At 50.2% G+C, this 19,247-nt stretch overlaps 1 protein-coding gene across 24 annotated transcripts in view; it reads left to right on the plus strand.

Annotated features, from left to right (window-relative positions):
* The window catches only part of fnbp1b (formin binding protein 1b), a 55,907-nt gene extending 37,225 nt beyond the window's left edge, over positions 1 to 18,682 (plus strand). For 2 of the 24 annotated variants that reach the window (XM_076016254.1, XM_076016253.1), the window contains exons 9-17: positions 1,635 to 1,826; positions 3,385 to 3,573; positions 9,522 to 9,536; positions 9,868 to 9,903; positions 11,964 to 12,073; positions 12,174 to 12,306; positions 13,246 to 13,379; positions 13,571 to 13,728; positions 14,343 to 14,639. In XM_076016254.1, coding sequence (XP_075872369.1) covers positions 1,635 to 1,826; positions 3,385 to 3,573; positions 9,522 to 9,536; positions 9,868 to 9,903; positions 11,964 to 12,073; positions 12,174 to 12,306; positions 13,246 to 13,379; positions 13,571 to 13,728; positions 14,343 to 14,521 — 1,146 coding nt within the window. In that variant the 3' untranslated portion in view covers positions 14,522 to 14,639. Of the gene's footprint in view, positions 1 to 1,634; positions 1,827 to 3,384; positions 3,574 to 9,521; positions 9,537 to 9,867; positions 9,904 to 11,963; positions 12,074 to 12,173; positions 12,307 to 13,245; positions 13,380 to 13,570; positions 13,729 to 14,342; positions 14,641 to 15,829 lie in introns of those variants that run through there. The other 22 variants (XM_076016246.1, XM_076016255.1, XM_076016256.1 and 19 more) reach the window with 22 other exon arrangements.
* The last annotated feature ends 565 nt before the right edge of the window (positions 18,683 to 19,247 follow it).

A 19,247-nucleotide genomic window follows, 5' to 3' on the forward strand; every position in this document is an offset into this window, starting at 1 on the left:
CTTCTGACAACAAGTTTTATATTGAAGGTGATCTGGAAGAGCCACCCGTCGTGTGGAATATATATAACATAGCACATTTAGTTCACTTTTTTTTTTTTTCCCCTTTGCCACATTAATCCACATATCTTGGTCAAGTACTTGATGTCTTCAGTATGTATCTACAGTGTAGAAAGCAGTAGAAGAAACAGCTGTGTCCAAACATTTGACTGGTAGCGTGTGTATGTGTATGTGTCAGTGTAAAACTAAGCTTCAAACAACAACGTCAATCCCCCCCCCCCCCCCACCTCACCCACTGCCGTCCCAGCGGCCACGCTCGGCGCCAGGAAGGAGCCCCGTGACACGCTGACACGCCACGCTTCCTTGTTTTGTGACAGGACTGTCGCCGAGTGCGTGCGTGCGTGCGTGTGCACGTGGCCCGGCTCCAGGAGACGATGACTCCGGCCGCTCGCGACTGCCTGCTGCGGTAAACAACAGCGGGAGGAATAAAAAAAATCATCACATGCTCCGTCCGTCCTTCCATCCTTCACCCGTCCCCTCCCCCACCCCCCCGTCCCTCCTCCCCACTTTTCCACCGTGTACAGTGCGTGCGCACGGACACTGACGCCGAGCAGACGCCCCCCCCCTCCCCTCCCCTCCCTTATCAGTGGCGATTGGCCCGCCACATGGTGCTCCTGATGAATGCTCTCCTTCCTGTGTCTGATGAGGCCTGGCTCTGGCCCTGACCTCCTCTCTGGTTTTTTTCTTTCTTTCTGTTTTTTTTTTTGATGCGTGTCATAACTCCCACTTGACAGATTTAGGTCTTCTTTTTTTTTTCCCCCCCGCCCCCCTCTTTCGTCCGCCGCCGCCGCCGCCACCGCTGTGAATAATGGCACCCGCAAAGCTGCTATCAGGACCTCCCTCACAAAAATAAACAGACTACTGTAAACATGAGAGTTTCCAGGCCGCCATTGTGCTGCCGCTTATCTCCAGACTTGCTGATTAGCCGCACCATGCAGCCAAACGGGAGAATCCTCCTGTGTGTTGCGAGTCTTCCTTTTTATTAAAAATAAAAATATATATTTGGAAGCTGAAATGCTCTTTTAAAAAAAAAAAAAGGAAAATAAATCAAAATAGTCTAAACGGCGACAACGCTACCCCAACATGTCTGAAAAGCAGTAGGATGAAGCATAAGCTTGTTAAATCCTCTCCCTTCCCCATTAACTGTCACCCCCTACGCACCCACAAGCATACATATTGACGTACGTACATATCGACAGACAATAGAAGATAAATAAGCAAGTAAACAACCGTTGAATGGTTAAAGCCCTTCTTCCTGCCCGTACCATGTGGAAACCATGTGCTTCTTGAACTGCTCGGACACTGCGTGAGGCCCGGCGGGTCCAGTCTGTTCCACAAACGGCGACACAAAAACTTTTCAGTGCTGTACGCACCCAATTCTTCAACCCTGAACCGTGTAGAAAGAGCAGGCGAGCAGCGGCCGTTATATCAGACTCTTCTTTATCTGAGCTGATTGCATCTGGACTGCGTTTTGTCCGCGGGCCCTTGACCGGGCAAAACGCAGTCAAATGAAGGCAAACGATCCACGAAGCGGCGCCGGCTGACCCGCTGCCCCGTGTCTCTCGGTTCGCTCGCAGGACTCGAAGCAGGTGGTGGAGTCGTACAAGTCCGGCTTCGAGCCGCCGGGCGACGTGGAGTTCGAGGACTACGGCCAGGCCATGAAGAGGACGGTGTCGAACACCAGCCTCACCAACGTCAAGGAGACCAAGGAGAAGGCCGGCGGCAAGAGCAAGGGCAAGCTGTGGCCTTTCATCAAGAACAAGAACAAGGTAACGGCTCGGGGCCGTGAAGGCGCCCACACCCGGCACCGGCTGGTCTTAGCTAGCGGCCCCTTTGGAGCGCTGGATGTGTATTTATTCTTTAAATCCCCATTTTTTATTATTTTTTTTTTTTAGCATCGCCAAGCGTTTCTTTCCACGTGGATTCTGTTAGCTTCTTTCTTCAGCTCAAACAATACGTTGCTGGTTCATGTTGCTGCTGTTATTATTATTATTTTCTTGTTGCTGTTGTTGTTGTTGTTGTTGTTGTTATTATTATTCGCCACTCCCCACCCCCCCTCCCCCACGCCCCCACACCCCCACCTCCCCGGCAAACGGCCCGCCCCACCACCTCACCGGCCGCGGAGGCTCCCACCTGTAAAGCGGACTACTAACGCACCGCCACCTTCGCCCTGCGTAGAAGCGACCTAACCGAGCTCCTAGCTGGAATAACTTTTTCTTTTCCCAACTGGTTTTGGATTCTAAACCTGGTGTAGCATCCTGAAAATGGCCGGCCGGTGGCGCCGTCGAGCGATTACGCGGGCGTGCGAGTGAGTGTCGCTGGAATCTCCAGAAAAAATTCTGACCTTTGCTGAAATGGGTGCCATTCTTGGCCTTGTCCACTGGGGGGCAATGACTTGGAACGCTGCTAAACGCTTGTGCTCCGTCTGTCATGAGTGTTTGGTGGTCCAAACAGCCATACAGAGATGCATGGGAGCACGGCGAGGGGGCGGGGCGGGGCGGGGGCGGGGGGGGGCTTGGCCAACGCGTTGATTGCGGTGGTGGTAATTTTAGCAGAAGAAAAAAATCACACGGAGGCGTTCTGAGGTGTGTTTCTGTTTTTAGCGAGGTGATTGTGTAGCGCTCGGCCGTGCATGAACTCGTCTTCTTCCTCCGCCGGTTAACGATTCGCGCAGTCGAGAGGTTCCGGGAGCAATCAGGACTTCTCTGCTGATGACGGTGACCTCAAAAGAATCCAACCGCCGCTCATCCTCGGGGACGAGGATGAGCGGCGCGTGACGAGGTCGGGAAGCGAAATGAATAAATAAACAGAAAGGAGGGGTGGGGGGGTGGGGGGGTGCAAGCCGGCTGCATGTGCTTTTGGACTAAACGCGCTGTCCTTCGCTTCCGCTTGCTCTCTAACAGCCGGCGCTTCTCGTTCACCCTAACGCTCTCTTTTTATTTCGTCATCCTTTTAACTTTTGTTTTTCAGCGTTTTTTTTTTATGTGTTCTGACTTTTCCTCCCCACCCCCCACCCCCACCCCACCCCACCCCACCCCCCCTCACTGCATAACGACTGATGAAATGAGTTTGACGTTCCTTTGGTTGTCTTTCATGCTCTTCTTTGGGTTTTTTTTCCTCGTCGTCCGTTCATTTTTTTAATCTCTGTCGTCGTATTTTGTGTTCTTTTGTTCCCTCCTCCTCCTCCTTCCATTTTTTCCTCCTCCTCCCTCTCTCATTGGTTGGACTCTCTCGCCCCCCCTCTCTTCTCCTCCTTTTCCTATGATTTCTCCACGTTTCTTCCTCCTCCTCCTCTCCGTCAACGGCTTCCCCTCCTCTTACCGGTAGCTTATGTCCCTGTTAACGTCCCCCCACCAGCCCCCGCCCGCCCCCCCAGCCTCGCCCCCGCCCTCACCCTCTGCTGTTCCCAACGACTCCCAGTCTCCCAAGCAGCCCAAGGAGCCCCTCTCCCACCGCCTCAACGACTTCATGGCCTCCAAACCCAAAATGCACTGCCTCCGGAGCCTGAGGCGAGGGGTAAGTGTGCGCGCGCGCCTGCAGTCGCTGAGCTTCGTGCACGTGTGTGAACGTCTCTGAGCTGTGTACGTCTGCAACGCTGTACGGGCGGAAGGGGCGCAAAGGGGCTGGGGGGGGGGGGGGGACCAAAACGCCAACCAACGGCGTCTCGCCTGAGTCGTGTCAAGGCCTTTACACATCGGATGCGTTCCTTTACGTTTTTCGGTTAGCATTTTAGCGTTTTACCGGCGACGGTTGACCGGTTCGACATCATCGTGTTGTTTTAGTTTCAAGCTGAAGGCTTCACGCTGACATGCTACGATTATTTAAAGCCTTATCTTTAAGGTTTTTTTTTTGTTTTGTTTAGCATTTTAGCGCCAATTAGCATTCTGTGGTTTTCTTTCTTTTGTGCGTCGCGCGCCTGGTGTGTGAAAGGCCTCACTTCTCGACAAATTTGACTCGTTGGCGTTCCCCAAGAATGCCGCCGCCGCCGCCGAGTCATCGCTGAGTTGAAATCCACCCTCTCCAACCAGTAACTGAAACCGCCCACATGTGCCCGTGTGGTTTTGATTGGAAAATCAAAATCCCCCCCCCCAACAACCAGCGGTGGGACGTCCCGCTCGGTCTTCCCCCCCCAGCAGTCCAGAAGCCCGTACAGGTTGCAGCCTCCTCTTCGCTTGTCTAGCATGCTTGCGTAGCGCCTTAACAAGTCAATCAGTGGTTCTCGTCTTGACTCACCGGCAGTCTCTCCATCTTCATTCTCCGTGTTAACTCACAACAACCCCCCCACCCCCACCCCCACCCCCCCCGACCCCCACCCAAACCACCACATGCCAAAGGTCTTTGCAGCAGCAGCATGACTGACTGGTCTGTGCTGGGGCAGGGGGCGGGGGGGGGGGGGGGGGGAGCACATTTTGATTTTCTTTTTTTCTTTTTTTCTTTGTGCACGGGATCAAAGGGAAATCATGTCAGTCTGACACGGCGGTGGCAGGTGGAGGTGCGTGGGCGCCGTGTGGCTCTGAGTAACTGCAGGGTCATTTTAGAAGGCTTCCTGGAGGGGCGGACTTATCAGCGGCGGCTCAGGGTTGCCAGTTCCTGTTCGAGGGCCCCGTCGTGTCGTGGTGGAGCTGCCGGGCAGCGGCAGGGTCACGCTGCACCGGCGTCCTCCGACTCTCCCCGACCCCGGGAACAGGGCGGCCACTCACGCGTTCCTTCCGGGAGCCGCACCAACGCGGCGCTCTTGTATTCAGCGGCGCTATTATTATTCTTTTTTTGTAAAGGGCAGCGGCTTCCCAAGGTAAAAGCGCTCAAACGGACCGGCACCAGGCGTGAGGTGAGGGGGAGGGGGAGGGGGAAGTGATTCAAGGCCAGAGAAGAGAAAAGAGAAGTGTCCTGCCCCCCATCCCCGCCCTCTCTCTTTCCTGGCCTCACACAGAGCAGGAAGTGCACGTTTCTGAAAGAGGAAGTGCTGAAACAGCTCTCGCTCGATAAGAGCGAGAGAGAGAGAGAGAGAGAGAGAGAGAGAGAGAGAGAGAGAGAGAGAGAGAGAGAGAGAGAGAGACATCCCTACGTTGACCTCACCTTGACTTCTTTATGGTCCAACAGAGCAGCGAATCCTTTCAATCAAACCGCTCAGACATGGCAGCTTCTCTCATTTCCATATTTCCATTTATCCCGCCATATTTTCTCGTTTGTCTCACGCTCTCCCTGTATATAGCTGTTTTATTCAGACGCTACGATTTTTTTTTTCCCCCTCCCTGTGTTAAATCGCACTCGTATGTGATTAAAAGGGAACAGCGGGCGCGCGGGGAGCGCTAATCCCTCGGAGCCTCGACGTGACATCAGCCCCACTGCCTCACTGACACACAGTCTCTGTGGGCTAATGCCTTCCTTCCGAACAGCTGCCGGCTGGCGGAGATTGAGACACTTCCTCCGCCCCTTTTTTCCCCGCAAAAACAGGCCTGCGGCGGTCTGGTCCGACCCGTCAGCGCCCCGTTACGCACGGAACACTGTTGCTTCTTGGGTCGATGGTTTCATTTGAATTCAAAACACACTTCCACTTTATTATTGCACATACTGCAGAAGGGAGGCAGTGGTAAAAGTCAAGTCAAGGTCAATTCTGGGTGGGAATGTGCTGTTTTGTAGCGTTCCAGGTAGCCGTTAGCTTATCGCGCCATTACGGGAAATGCATGAGTCAGGTTTTACTTCTTTAATCCTTCTAAGTGATTTTGAGCATAAGGACGCTCATCGGGTGTGAACCAGCAGAGTTTGCATTTCAGTTTGTTTTTTTTTACATGTGAAGGTGCCATGATGAGTGAAATTCACTCTGTATAGCAGGAAGCTACAAAGGAACATTTTAGCACCAGACTGTAAACAGAGGGCTAAATAGGCGGTTTCCTGGGAATCCTCAGAAAGTGTTGGTCGAGATTGATTGTAATCCGGGCCCTTGAAATATCGCAGTCAAGCAGGGACTTCTTCTTCTTCTTCTTCTTCTTCCTGCCTTTGAAAAGCACAATCAAACCAATGCATTAGCTCGCGCGAGGAGGGCGAAGACAGAAATATCCCAGCTGTGATAGCAGTGGACGGTGGGGCTGATTCTCCACACCCAGTGTCGGATGTCTCGTCCATCACCATCAAAACTGCTTGAAGCGCTCGTCTGCAGTCCGTCGCTACGTCTCTCTGTCTGTGGGCTGAATCCACGAGGGCCTCCGGTGTCCGTTCCGGGGGGGAGGGCGGTGAGGGTGTGTGGGGGGGCGGGGGGGAGTCCCGGCCGGTTCGAGGCCGCGGGTTCCCATTGACGAGGCTGTGTTCTCTCTTGACGACCGCCATCGCCCACCGCTGCAGCAGCAGCAGCAGCAGCAGCAGCAGCAGCAGCAGCAGCCCCCGCGCTCGCTCGCTTATCACAAAGAGCTCATGAAGAGGACGCTGGGCCGCCCCACGTACGCTTTCGAAGCAAGGCAATACGTCGTAAGTGCGCCTTGTGTGCGTGTGTGTCTGTCAGTGAGAGAAAGAGGGCGCCGGCGGCCAATACGGAATGTGTTTGGATTGGTCAAAGCCATGTGCGGCGCATGCACTAGCCTCAGCCATAATGATATTAATGATGATTCGCTGCGTGAAGACGTCCGGCACCCCCCCACCCCACCCCCAACTGACGAGTCGCCCGTCACGGCTAAACGAGGCCAGAAGCAACAAACGGCCAACAAAGAAGGCTAGTGTCTGCGCCCGGCTCCGCTGTGATCACATGGCTCGGACACGTGGCTGCTTTCATTTATTTTATTTTTTTTTTCCCCCTCGAGGATGTTTGATTAGCAAGGAGACAGTGACATCACCAACCCCCCACCCCCGCCCCCCGCCATCACATGCACCGGCTTGAGGCTCCTTGTTGCTCGCTGCTGATTGAAGGCCTCCTTCACCCAAGCGGCCCCCGTGTGGGCGGGGCCGGGGAGGAGGGAGGAGGCGGGGCCTATCGGTGAAGTGTCACCTGACGCTGGCTGCGGTGATGGACGCCCGCCCGCCCACTCCTCCTCGTTGAAGGCGGAGCGAGCGGCGAGGTCACACCTTTTGGAGGGGGGTTTGGGGGGCGAGGGGGAGGGGGGATGGGGTGGGCCTACATCACCCAGAATCCTCCTCCTCTTCCTCCTCTTCCTCCCTCCCCTCCCCCCTCCCACCGGGAGCTTTGTTTGTGCTGCCGCTCTGTGCGCCAGGGCTGTGATTCTTGATCTCTGTGTATTTCTGTCTGTCTGGGGCGTTCAGGTGCATCCGTGGATGGAGTTGAGCACCCCCCCCCCCCCCCGGGCGGCCACTCTGAAGCGTCCGAAATAGAAAAATCTGAACTGTGTAATTTGGAAAAATATCCTCGAGAGATCACACGATCCGAGTTGGGGGAAAAAGTGAATGTACGTTCAAGAAATGACCCAGCAGCTTGCCCTATTTCTTTCCTTCTAAAAATATCCCCCATCGTTGGCTCACTTTAAAGGCTCGGCCTGCGGGAGTTAGCACCACCGCGTGGCGACTAAGTGCGCCGCACGGTGCGGTCGCACTTGATGACTGTGATGTCAGGGCCAGAATCGTCAAATCCCTGAGCAGAACTGCAGTTCTAATAACAGGTGTGTGTGTGTTTTTTTTTTCAACAGAACCAGCCGAGGTTCTGTTCTGATCATGTCAAAAAAAAAGAAAGTCTCCAGATGATTGTGAGCACGCAGGCAGGCAGGCAGGCTCTGACAAAATGAAAGTCATCTTTCGGTGGTTTACCAAAAACCCCCGAGCCTCACCCACACTTTGGTGCTTTGACCTTTCATCCTCACACAATACAGGTGTTTGTTTGTCTTGCTTGGCAGCAGAACTTTGGGAAAGCACCTTAAGGGGTTCGATGGTTTTCACGGTAATCCCCCCCCCCACACACACACACACACACACACACACAGCATCATGGTCATATAGGCAGATGACGGCCCTGTGCAGTCTGGATCTGCTCTAGGTTTTTCCTGGCCACTGTCGGGAACCTTTGCTCGCTCTGGGGGCCCAGTTGGGGTTTTTATTTATTTATTTTTTCCTCTGATTGTACAAAACGCTTTGAGAGTTGGATTTAGCGCTGTTTGTATGAATAAGAGTTGACTGGTTGAACGTCTTTTGCTATTTGCACGACTTAAAAACTACGATAACGCGCCATTGGGACGAGGAGCCTCGCGGAAACGAACTGAAAGCCCAGCCAGCTGCAGGCTGAGCAGCTCCCAGTCGGCTCAAATCCGATCAGAACGCGTGAATGGCTTCTCACAGATTAAAGGGCCCACATCGCAGTCGGACTCTCTCGCTTTAAAAAAAAAAAAACAACACAAAAAAAACAGCCTAAAGAAATAAAATCATAGGCGGTAAAAGTCTTGCCTTTGCGCCTGAAAGTGAAGCTCCACGCTGGGGGGGGGGGCGGGGGAAACTCGGGGTTGTCGTCACGGGGGCGGAGCCAAAGCCGCGGCGCCGTCGGAGGTCTGTTTTTTCTCTCCAGGTGGACGGACGACGGAAAGCGGCGCAGAGCTCCCACCCGGCCTGTGAGCCTCTAACAGGATTACAAGTCATCTGCTGCGGCTGCTGCCTCTCGCTGCTGCTGGGGGGGGGAGGGGGGGAGGGGGGGGGGGAATCACAGACCACGTCATCGGCGGAGGCGCTCGGCGACCAAATGCTCCTTAAAAGTCCAAATCCGTCCAGGTGTGCGTTTATTCATTCCGATGGTTGGCTTCCAAAAGGCGTCTCTCAGCCTGGGTCACGTGCACAGCCCTCCTCTGGCCTCCATGGATGCTGCTGCCGCTGTGCGTACGTGCTTCGGGCGCCCCCTGCTGTCAGTGGCGTGTCACTACAGGGGGGAAAAAAGAAGTAAAGGGGGGTCTCCATCCATCCATCCATCCATCCATCCGAGCCGCCTTTCCCTCTACTCCCCCCCCCCCCCCTCCACTACATTAGTTTTGGTCGGCCTTTCTTTTTCATTTTCCTCCCTCCATCTCCTGGTTCTTCACCTTCACGCTTGTGCAGTGGGTTGGCCTCCTCCCTTTTTTTTTTTAAATTTAGTTTTTTTTTTCCGGCAACTTGTACGGTTCCTACATTCATCATTTTCATCTAGAGGCGCTAAACTTCACCACGTAGTGGTAAAAGAGCCGAAGCTGCCGATTCGTCTTCTCATAAGCACAAAAAAACCTGGAAAAACAAAACAAAAACAAAAAAAAAAAACAGTGCTCTTTTCCCCTAATGGTGAAGTTTGGCAAATCATTAGTTTTTGTTTTTGTTTTTTTCAACTAAAGCACATGTTTTATTTCTCTTAAGCTTTATAAAAATAAAAAAAAAAGAAGCATTTTGGCCGCAATATTTCCCTCGATGTTCAATTTTTGTCTCTCTCTCTCTCTTTTGCTCCTCGCCATTTCTCTCCTCCTCCTCCTCCTCCTCCTCCTCCTCCTGCCCCCCACCCCCCTCCTCCCTCCATGAAGCTTTCTCTCAAGCTGGTAAGCATGACCGTATAACCGCACCACCGTAGTGGCATGACCAATAGCACGCATGACAAGCGTCCTCCCAGTAACACACTGTCCATAACGTTGTTCTGTTTCCGTTGTGTTTGTTTTTTGGAATCATTTCTCTGTGTTTCTTTTTTTTTTTTTGTTGCTAAGTTTGGAATGTAATCCTTTTTAATTTGTTTTTGCCCGTGTCGCTACGACGGACCGCAGACTCATGTGGCTGTCTCACTTGTACGTTATTTTTTGATGTTTGTGTTGTGTTTTGTGTGTGTGTGTGTGTGTCCAAAAAAAAAAACCTGTGTCTGTGGTCTCTGTGGTGCAGATCACACTCAATTCCCACGTCCGGAATCTCATTGAGGTGATCACATTTACTCAGTGTCGACGTACCTCGTCTTCTAGTCTCTTGTCCAGTAGTCTTCCTCCTCTCCTCTTCCTCGTCCTCTTTTATCGTGTCCGCAGATCCTCTGTTCTCCGTACAACCACTAACCGGAATCGTACGTAGTTTTGTCTTAACACTGCATGCTGACCAAAAAACTAACATGAGTAGAAATCAATCAGTATTGTCAATCAATCAACCAATCACTGGACATTAGCCTCCCTCCCTGTTCTCTTGATTATTCTCGCGGCTAATTCGTCGGCGGGCTAAGCTGCAGCTAGCTTAGCGTATCTCGGTTGCAATCCAGGTGATAAATCACCTTTGCAAACTCCCTCTAAAACATTTGAAATATCACACTTACTTGAACATATACTTTACAATAAATGCAATCAAGATGCCAAACCTTTGGCTTTTAAGGAATGGACAATGTCAGCCTTGTTATGATTTAACCGCAAGTATTTTAGAAGGATGAGAAGTCGTAGATATCAAATCTGTCCCTGATCTTAATAGAATCAAACTACAAGACTGCAGTCCAAGGTCTGCTTTGTAGCCTCCTAGCCACTTGTCGTAGAGTTGAAATGATTGAGATCAAACTGAGGTTTGATCCCAAGACCTTATTTTGAAATTAATTATTCCACGCGATTTCGTACTTTATTTTTTTTTTTCTTTCGGTAAAGGGTAGTTTACAAGTAGCCAAACGAGTTGTTTCACCCAAACTTTGACCTGGTCTGCAAGGAATTGAAAAAAAACAACAACAAAAAACCAAAATCAAACCAATCAGCCGTCTCTCTCAGCCGTGTAGCGTGCGCCGACACTGTCTAGACGGTAGCGTCCCGGTTGGTCCCCGGGGGGGTGGTTAGAGGACCGTGTGATCGTCCAAATGGCCACTGACACTGAGCATGTTGTTACTGCATGAGACTGACCTGTCTGTTATGTTGCATGTCGGGTAAGCGCTGCATGCCGGTGCAGGGAGACGGGGTAAGGTTGCCGTGGCGATGTGGCTCCTGCTGTTGCTGTGTTTGACCCGGCTCATGTGCAGTGCAAACCCCCCCCCTCCCTCCGAGTCGGGAGTCCCGACGTCCCGCTGCTGAACCGCCTAGCGACCCCATCTCAATGAGAATCAGTCCAAGGCCGCCGGCCTATTCAGTCCCTTTTTTGCATTTACTATTTACAATGGCTTATTTATAACACAGTTTGACTTGAAAACTCTTGCAAACATGCTGCAGAGTCCCACAGAGCTCAGTATTAAAAAAAAAAAAAAAAAAATAAACTGGAAATGAAAGTGCTGTGTGTTAGCCGTGATAATGGGGAGGCTCACAGCAGACAAAACAAGTCCTGTAAAACAAAATCGTAATGAAGAGAGAATGTTCGACATCCAAATCATGAATTTGGGGGAAACACAGTCGTCTGTTAGCTTGAATTCCCCCGCAATGTTTGTTTTTCTGAATTGACGGATGCTAACTTTGCCCCTGCCGGGCGTCCGCGAAGATCGCCTTAGCAATCAGTGAGCCGCAGACATGTTCTGAGAGGGTGACTCAGCGTGAATCACCGGTATGGGATTCTTGTCTTCAGGCAAAGAAATCCGAACCTGAAAATCACCCAAAACCTCGCACCACCTCCCATGTGAAAGAACAACCAGGCATTTTCATACCCATCGGCCGGGCTCTGGACTCTGGACGCGGTGCACGTAAAACAGGATGCATTTCGCTGTGCGCTTTTAACAGAGCGCGGCGGACTGAATAGGCGAAAGGGCCCACAAACAAGTCCGTAGAAAAACGTCCAGACCTGGAGTGAGTGTGCGGCAGGGAGCAGGGTTAATCAAGCCCTGCGTGTCTGCCGCTGCCTCTGGTTTAGGCCTCTCAACCGTGTCAGCAGAGGGAGACACTGCACCTGATTAGCAATGACCCCCGTTAAAAACAGCAACTCAACCCAAAAGCCAGGTCACCTGAGTTTGTTCGTTGTCGTTAACGCGCTGTCTTTTACCGTCTGTCCCCCCCCCCCCCCCCCCCACCCCCACCTCGTCTTCCTGTCGTGTCGCTCAGGGCTCCGGACCAGAAGACTTCAGCCACCTGCCGCCGGAGCAGAGGAGGAAGAAGCTGCAGGGCAAGTTGGACGAGCTGAACAAGGACATTCAGAAAGAAATGGACCAGAGGTACCTCGAAATGCCCCCCCCCCCCCCCCCCCCCTTTCTCACACGCATCCAGCCACGACAGGCTTTGAACTTTGACCCGACCGCCTCGCTCTCTCACCAGGGACGCTCTGACCAAGATGAAGGACGTGTACGTCAAGAATCCCCAGATGGGCGACCCGACCAGCGTGGACCCGAGGCTCGCGGAAATAGCCGGGAGCATCGAGAGGCTCCAGTCCGAAGTTCAGAAATTTGAGGTCGGTCTCGCGTGCAGGCGGACGAACATTTTCCCAAATCTGCAGGGTTCGTTTGGCTCAACCTGGTTTGGGGTCCAGTTCCGACCATTCAGATGGCTTCCCATTGCTTCCCATTGCTTCCCATGAAAAGGACTGTCTGTATTGTGTTACAAAGACAAACCCCCCCCCCCCTCCCGCCCCGCCCCAATCTTTCATCTTCGAGTGCCTGTCTTTTACTTGTTCCCCTTTCATAGAAAAGGTTTACTGAAACGCGCATTTACTGGAAATGGGTGACGTCACCCCCAGCCAGGTCCTTCTACTGCCGCTGCTGCAGTTGTTGACGTGCCTGTCAACACCTGTCAACACTGTTTAGCACGAAGCTAAAACAGCACGATGGGGAAAAAGAGAGCTAAACACACTGTGTCCTGGCAACTTGTGGAGCTCTGAGGATAATTAAATGTGCGCAGCGGCTCCACGGGAGTTCAGAATAAAATATAACCACCTGGAAACGGCTCTGATTTGGGACCTTTTTTTAAAAAAAAAAAATTCTGGCAAATCCCCCCCCCCTCCCCCGTTGCCTTGAAAGGCCATGTTTACTGCTCTGCCCACTGGTTTCCCAGTGCGAGCGTTGGCCCAGCGTTCCGACTGTATACAAGGCTGTAAACAGTGTCTCCCAGCTGCGTTTGCTCAAGAGGCGCCGGCAAGCTCGTCCATATTGGGCGAAGAGAGGCGACCTCCGGCTGCGTCGCTAACCCCGCTAGCAGCGACCGGCTAACGCACTGTATAAGGCAGAGGTCATGATTTATGGATTAAAAGAAAAAGCATTCCGGGATGCACGCAGTAAATTTCGAGCCGTCGCGGGGAAGGGGGGGGCGGGGGGGAATATAAAAAGATATATAATAAATAAAAATAAAAGGAGGGCTGCAGCTGAAAGGTGTTCCCAAATGAATGACGTTCCAGGGCTGGCTAGCGGAGGTGGAGGAACGGATGCCGTCCAAGAGCGACACACACAGGAAAAGTGGCCTCTATGAGACCCAGAACAGCACGATAACGCCGACGACGGTGAACAACAACTGCGCGCAGGACAGAGAGAGGTATGGCATACTTGAAAAAACAAACAAAACAAAAAAAAACAAAAAAAAAAAACATTCCACTTTCACGGAAAGCAAACAAACACAAAACACTCAATTTGGAAGGCGACTATTAGTGTTTTCAAAGTATACCTCCCGTGTGTCTGTCTGTCTGTCTGTCTGTCTGTCTGTCTACGTGTGCGTTGACCCTTGAGCAGCCCGGATGGCAGCTACACGGAGGAGCAGAACTCGGAGACTCAGGTCAAAGCCGCCGTCAACCCCACCTCGGGCACGCCGGAGTTCGACGACGAGTTCGACGACGAGGAGACGCTGCCCACCATCGGCACCTGCAAGGCCCTGTACCCCTTCGAGGGTACGTGCCACGGGAGGAGTCCAATTAGAAAAATGTGCAGGGGTTGGAAGAGACGGAGAGATTATTCTCCGGCGGGCTTTTTTTCTTTTTTTTTTTTTTTCCTTAGACGATCAATGCCGGCCGGAAGTGACAGGAAGCAGCAGTAGGAGTACTAGTAGTAATAGTTGTAGTACTGTAACTATCTTCTCCAGATCTTCATTTATCATCCCGGGCTTCAAGTGCAGTCACGTCTCATGATTAATTGTCCAAAAGAAAGAAAGAAAAAAAAAAAAAGTATATTTAGCCCTCTGTTTGCAGCCTCCTGCAAAATAAAGTTTCCCACTGAGACTTGATGTCTGGTTGGATCTTCCACATGCTTTAAAGGGGACTGGTCTCAGAGGGCTAGGGGGTTGGAGAGGCTAAAGGTGTCATCACTAATCTGGGAGGGGTATCGGTGCCCTTTGTGACATCACCACAAAGCCCTCCCCCCCCCAACGGCTCCTGACGACTGTTTTACATGAAATTTGAGTTTTGAAAAATACCACGGAGCCCCCATGTGAATGAAATATACCTACTTCATGCCTTTGTCTGTTTGTTTTGACCGGGCTGTACTAATGCTTGGATCTGGCCCCCAGGTCATAATGAAGGCACCATCGCCGTGGCGGAGGGCGAGCTGCTGTACGTCATAGAAGAAGACAAAGGCGACGGCTGGACGCGGGTGCGCAGGAACGAAGACCAGGAGGGATACGTCCCCACGTCCTACGTGGAGGTGTTCTTGGAGACAAATGCCAAAGGTGCTATGACGTACATTTAACTCAGCGAGTGTCTTTCTAACTGCGGGTCAGAGTCTCCTCCTCCTTTACCAACCAAGAGGGACGGACCAATCACATTTGTTCATTGTGCCTCTTTGAACAAAAACAACAAAAACAAACCAACAAATCACCGGCCTGCTGACGCGTGTACAGACAATACAAAAGCTTTGTTTTTGTTTCATTTTTTTTTTGTTGTTGTTTGACTTTCAAAGTATCGGCTGTCTGCAGTCAGTACGGCGAGCGGTCGTGGCTCCGCCCTCCGAGCGGCCGCCCAGTCCCTCGCTAACTCGCTGCCCAAAGGAAACAGAAAAAGTAAAAGCATGCTCCGTGCGCAGTCACGCAACTGTCTTTTAAAAAGCTGCTGCGCTATTGTGAATACACATCGGAAAAATATTTTTGTAGGCAAAACGGAAAAACGAAAGACAAAAAAAAGTTGGCATGCTGTAAAAAAAATAATAATAACGAATAGAAGTATCTTCCTGTTTGATAAACTGTCAATCATTTATCAGCGGGCTTTCTCCTCGATTCTTCTTTTCTGAGAGTATCACAACGATCGTTTCCTCCGCCTTTTCTTTTTTTGTTGAAAATGATAGCGTCGGATTGTTCTGGTCCTTTCTTGTTCTATCATAGGCCACTGGTAGAAGGACGGAGCGTTAGCTGATGCGAGCTACATGGTGAGACTGTCAAGCTCAGGGGCCCCTGTGCATGGGTGTCCCTGAGGGACGCCTCATGAACCGATGCATCGTCACTGTGAGAGCATGGCGTGCACAGCCGCTGTGTGACTTCCTAGGCGTTCTCTTCTGCTTTCGTCATTATCTGTGCTAATAATAATCACGTTTGTTTGTTTTGTTGTTGTTTTTTTTTACAATCATTGCAGTTACAGCATGGGTTTTGCTTTACATTCAGGACAAGATTTCTTTTTTTTTTTTTTTTTTTTTTTCTTTTTTACACCAGTCCTGCCTAATGAACACAAATGTCTTTTCAACTGAGATGCATGAGGCAGCGTTAGCTTTCTAGCTAGCCGGAGGAGCTGCGCGCTAACATGCATTCAAACAAAATGAAAGTAGAGATGACCTGTCTTTGGGTTGATGCTGATTCTTCTAACATAAACCTTAATCAGTTTGCATTCACGCCGCGGTTCGGCGAAGGCGTCCTCCCCATGTCTTGACGAGTTCGGGTTGCTTCTCTCTCTCTTTTTTTTTTTTCCAACCCCCCCCGCCTGTAGAAGGTGATCTAACGTTTCTTTGTCATCTGTCGTGTTTGTTCGTATTTGTTTTCCCCCCCCCCCTTTCCTTTTTTTTGACTTGCAGATTCCTAAAAGTGTGAGGCTGGCTGAGGAATTGCAGGGCAAGCAGGCCTCGGATGAAAACCACCACGAATCCCTCACTGATTCAGAGAGCCAATGAGCCGAATCGCTAAACAGTCGATTGGAGAGCGTCTCGAGATTTTTCTAAGCCGTACGACGAAAAACGTAAAAAAAAACTTTTTGATTTGATTAGAAGTCCGCCGAAACTCCCTGGCTTCTAACTCCCCCCTATCCCCCCCCCCACTCTTAACACCCGCTCACGCTGCCTGTCGCAGCCGCCATTCGATTCGCTGTTCTGTTAGCTTTGCTTCTTAACGCGACTAACTACTCGGCCGCTTGCCTAAATCATGAAAATGCGGCTGTCGGCTTTTCTCGCTACCTAACCGCCCCCCCCCCCTTCCCCCGACTCCTCACACACAATGCACGCGGTGGCAGAGGGTGTGGCCAGAGACGGGACGGCGTCCAGTGGGAGCCCGAGGAGGAACAAGGTCGGCGCTCCGGTGGGGGAAAAAAAACAAACAAAATCACAACATCTCCATCTAGTGGTGTGAGTGTGTCGGTGTGTGTGGGCCATGACTCACCCCCTTTGTTGCAGAAGCCTTCAAAAAACAAAAAACAAAAAAAAAAAAACAAGAACACACAAAGCTTCACATTTGCAGGGTTTTGGAACCTGGACTGACACGTCGGTGCTAATCATCATCATCATCATCATCATCTCTGTTGCGTACATTGTGTTTGACCCAATGTCCATGTGTGCATCTGGTGCGTTTTCGTCCTCCTGATTTTATTTAGATTTTTTTTTTTTTTTTTTAAGAACCGCCCCATGAACCAACACACTCACCCTGCAGGGTCTCCTGGAGGAGACGAATGTGCAGATGCTCCACACTCACACTTTTGCACCTTTCTGTTCCGGTCACTGGTGTCTTGTTCCTCTCTCTGGCCACTCCACCCTCTACCAATTAATCCCTCAAGGCCCCACCTTTTTTCTTTTTTTAAGAGCAGGGGCCTCTCAGCGTTGTGGTGTGCTGCATGCTTGCCCTGACTTCCTCCTAGCCCCCTCTGCTGGTGAACCAGAGGCAGCGGCTCTCTCTGCTCTTAAACCCTCCAGCCTGTTACTGTTCAGTTAACTCCGCCCCCCCAGCCCCTCCCCTCATTGCCTGGTCGTACTGTTTCAAATTAACCTGAATGCTACTGTTTGGGTTCAGTGCCTGTGGTTCTTCTTTTACAATTTTTTTTTTTTTTTTTTTTTTGTTTCTATTTTTTAATCTCTCTTTTTTTAAGTTGGTTCAACAAAAAGAAAAAAAAAAAAGAAAAAGCATGACTTCCTGTTTCCTAACAGCGCGTGAGTGTCCTCACCCTGCCAGTGGTTTGTTTGTCTTCTTCCGCTCCACCCCTCTCCAAAAAAAAAAAACAAAAAAAAACGAAAAGTGTAAAGAGGGGTGATGAGGACGTTGTTGTTTTCCAAACAATCCCATTGATCGGTAGGCTGTGGTCGTCTCGTGCGTTTCGTTTGACTGTAAGTTCACAGTACAGTGCAAATACAGTATGTTTTAATAAAATTGATGAGTATCGTTTTTGGTCAGTTGTCCGTTTACAGTGATCACCTTGTCAAACAAGTGGTCGCCACACAAGTAGAACCGAGTCGCATCTGTAGCCGTCTACTGTATATGGAAATATACTGTGATCCGAGTTTGTTTGTCTCCCCCCCCCCCCCCCCACGAGTCTGTGACTGAAATGTGACCCAGAATCACCTGCAGCAGCGCGCGAGAGAGAGAGAGAGAGAGAGAGAGAGAGGACGCTGATGTCGGAAAAAGGAAGTAGATGCTCTGAAGTTCGGAGGCGGGGGGGTTAATTCGAAAGTTTTTTTTTTTCTTTTTAAGTTATATATGATCAACGATATTTTGCCCACCGACCCCCCGCCCCCTCCTGCTCAACGGCACATAATGTACATTACTTTAACATATATATATTTTTTGTTTTTATTTGTTCACGTTCACATTCAAATTTCTTCTGTTTTCTTTTAAGCCGGAGATGTGGTGTAGCTTTTTTTTTTTTTTTTTTTTTTTTTTTTTCCTTTGCCAGAACGGAAGTGAAAATCGCCTGAACTGCGAGTTAGGAGAGCGAGAGTTGCGTTTGTTTTGGATGAAGCCATTTCAAGATATTCATCCAAAGCAACAGAGACCGACCGACGAGAGTCGAGAGGCCGCGCAGATTGTGAAGCCCCTCCCTTAAAACACAAGCGGCACCGAACCGAATCTTTGAGCTGTTGGAACCAAATTCACACGACGCGGGAATCGTCGAATCCCAGTTGAATCGAGCTCAAAAACATTTCAATTTTTTTTATTTTTTTTTATTCTGCTTTTCACAAACCCAAACTGCCACAAATCGAGGTATTAATCACTTTTACTTTTTCTTCGTTGAATTCTTTCCATGATGTGAAGGACAACAATTAATACCACTTTGCCACATCAACACAACAACATTTTCAGTCGACGCCCCCTCGGAACCCCGCCTGTACAGAGACATCGGCACGTCGGAATTGAGAGAATATATATGAATATATAAAGAATAAAAGTTTTACAGAAAGAAAGGTAAAACATCTATTTTAACTAGAGAGAGTCTTACTGTTACTTTATCTGCTTCTGAGAGCAAGACTTTCTCTCCTTTGTAAGGTCTACCAAATAGTGTGTTTTTTGGTTTCTTTTTTTTTTTTTTGCACTTTTTTTTTTTGTTTGTTCTCCAATTGGAAGCCCATGCTTGTGTTTTTGTTTTTTTTGTTTTTTTTTTGTTTTTGGAGCACTGAATACTTTGTATTGTGTTTCCCGTGCCAATTAAATATGCCTGGAAAGCTATCAAAGAGTGGTTGTGCTTTTCTTTCTCCCTTTTTTTTATTTTTTTTTTTTATCCCCGCTCAGGAATTTGGATGCAGGCGGGCGAGATCCACGTTTCCTCTCCTGTCATTAATCCAGGAGAGGAAACTTAAAAATAATTCCTCTCATTATCAAGATGTTCTTCTGTCCGTTGGCTATTTGCTTTAACTTTTAAAATGGTTTTAGCCCTGGGCACCTTCAAGTCAATAGGTCGTTCAATTATATTTACAAAAAAAAAAAAACTATTACATTTGACTGTATCAGCCCCAGAGGCCGCGTGTGTGACATTTAGCGGCCTCTAGTGGTACGAAAGAATGTTGCACGCAAATGAGGACCGACCCTTCCCGGCTGAGGATGCGGCCCTGTAATTGGGACCAAAAGCAGGTTGCTTCTGAACACTGAACCAACTAATCAGCCAACCAGGGCTTCTGCGTGGACGTGAAGATGACGTGGAAGTTCAAGGCACGGTGGTGAGCAGGGTTGTCGTGAGTATTTCACAAGCTGCTGATCTTTACATCACAACAATCTCGAGTTCACAACGTGGTCAGAAAA

Source organism: Nelusetta ayraudi, unplaced genomic scaffold (assembly GCF_046127955.1).
Source record: "Nelusetta ayraudi isolate G7.1 ecotype Tasmania unplaced genomic scaffold, CSIRO-AGI_Nayr_v1 ptg000221l, whole genome shotgun sequence".
NCBI lineage: Eukaryota > Metazoa > Chordata > Actinopteri > Tetraodontiformes > Monacanthidae > Nelusetta > Nelusetta ayraudi.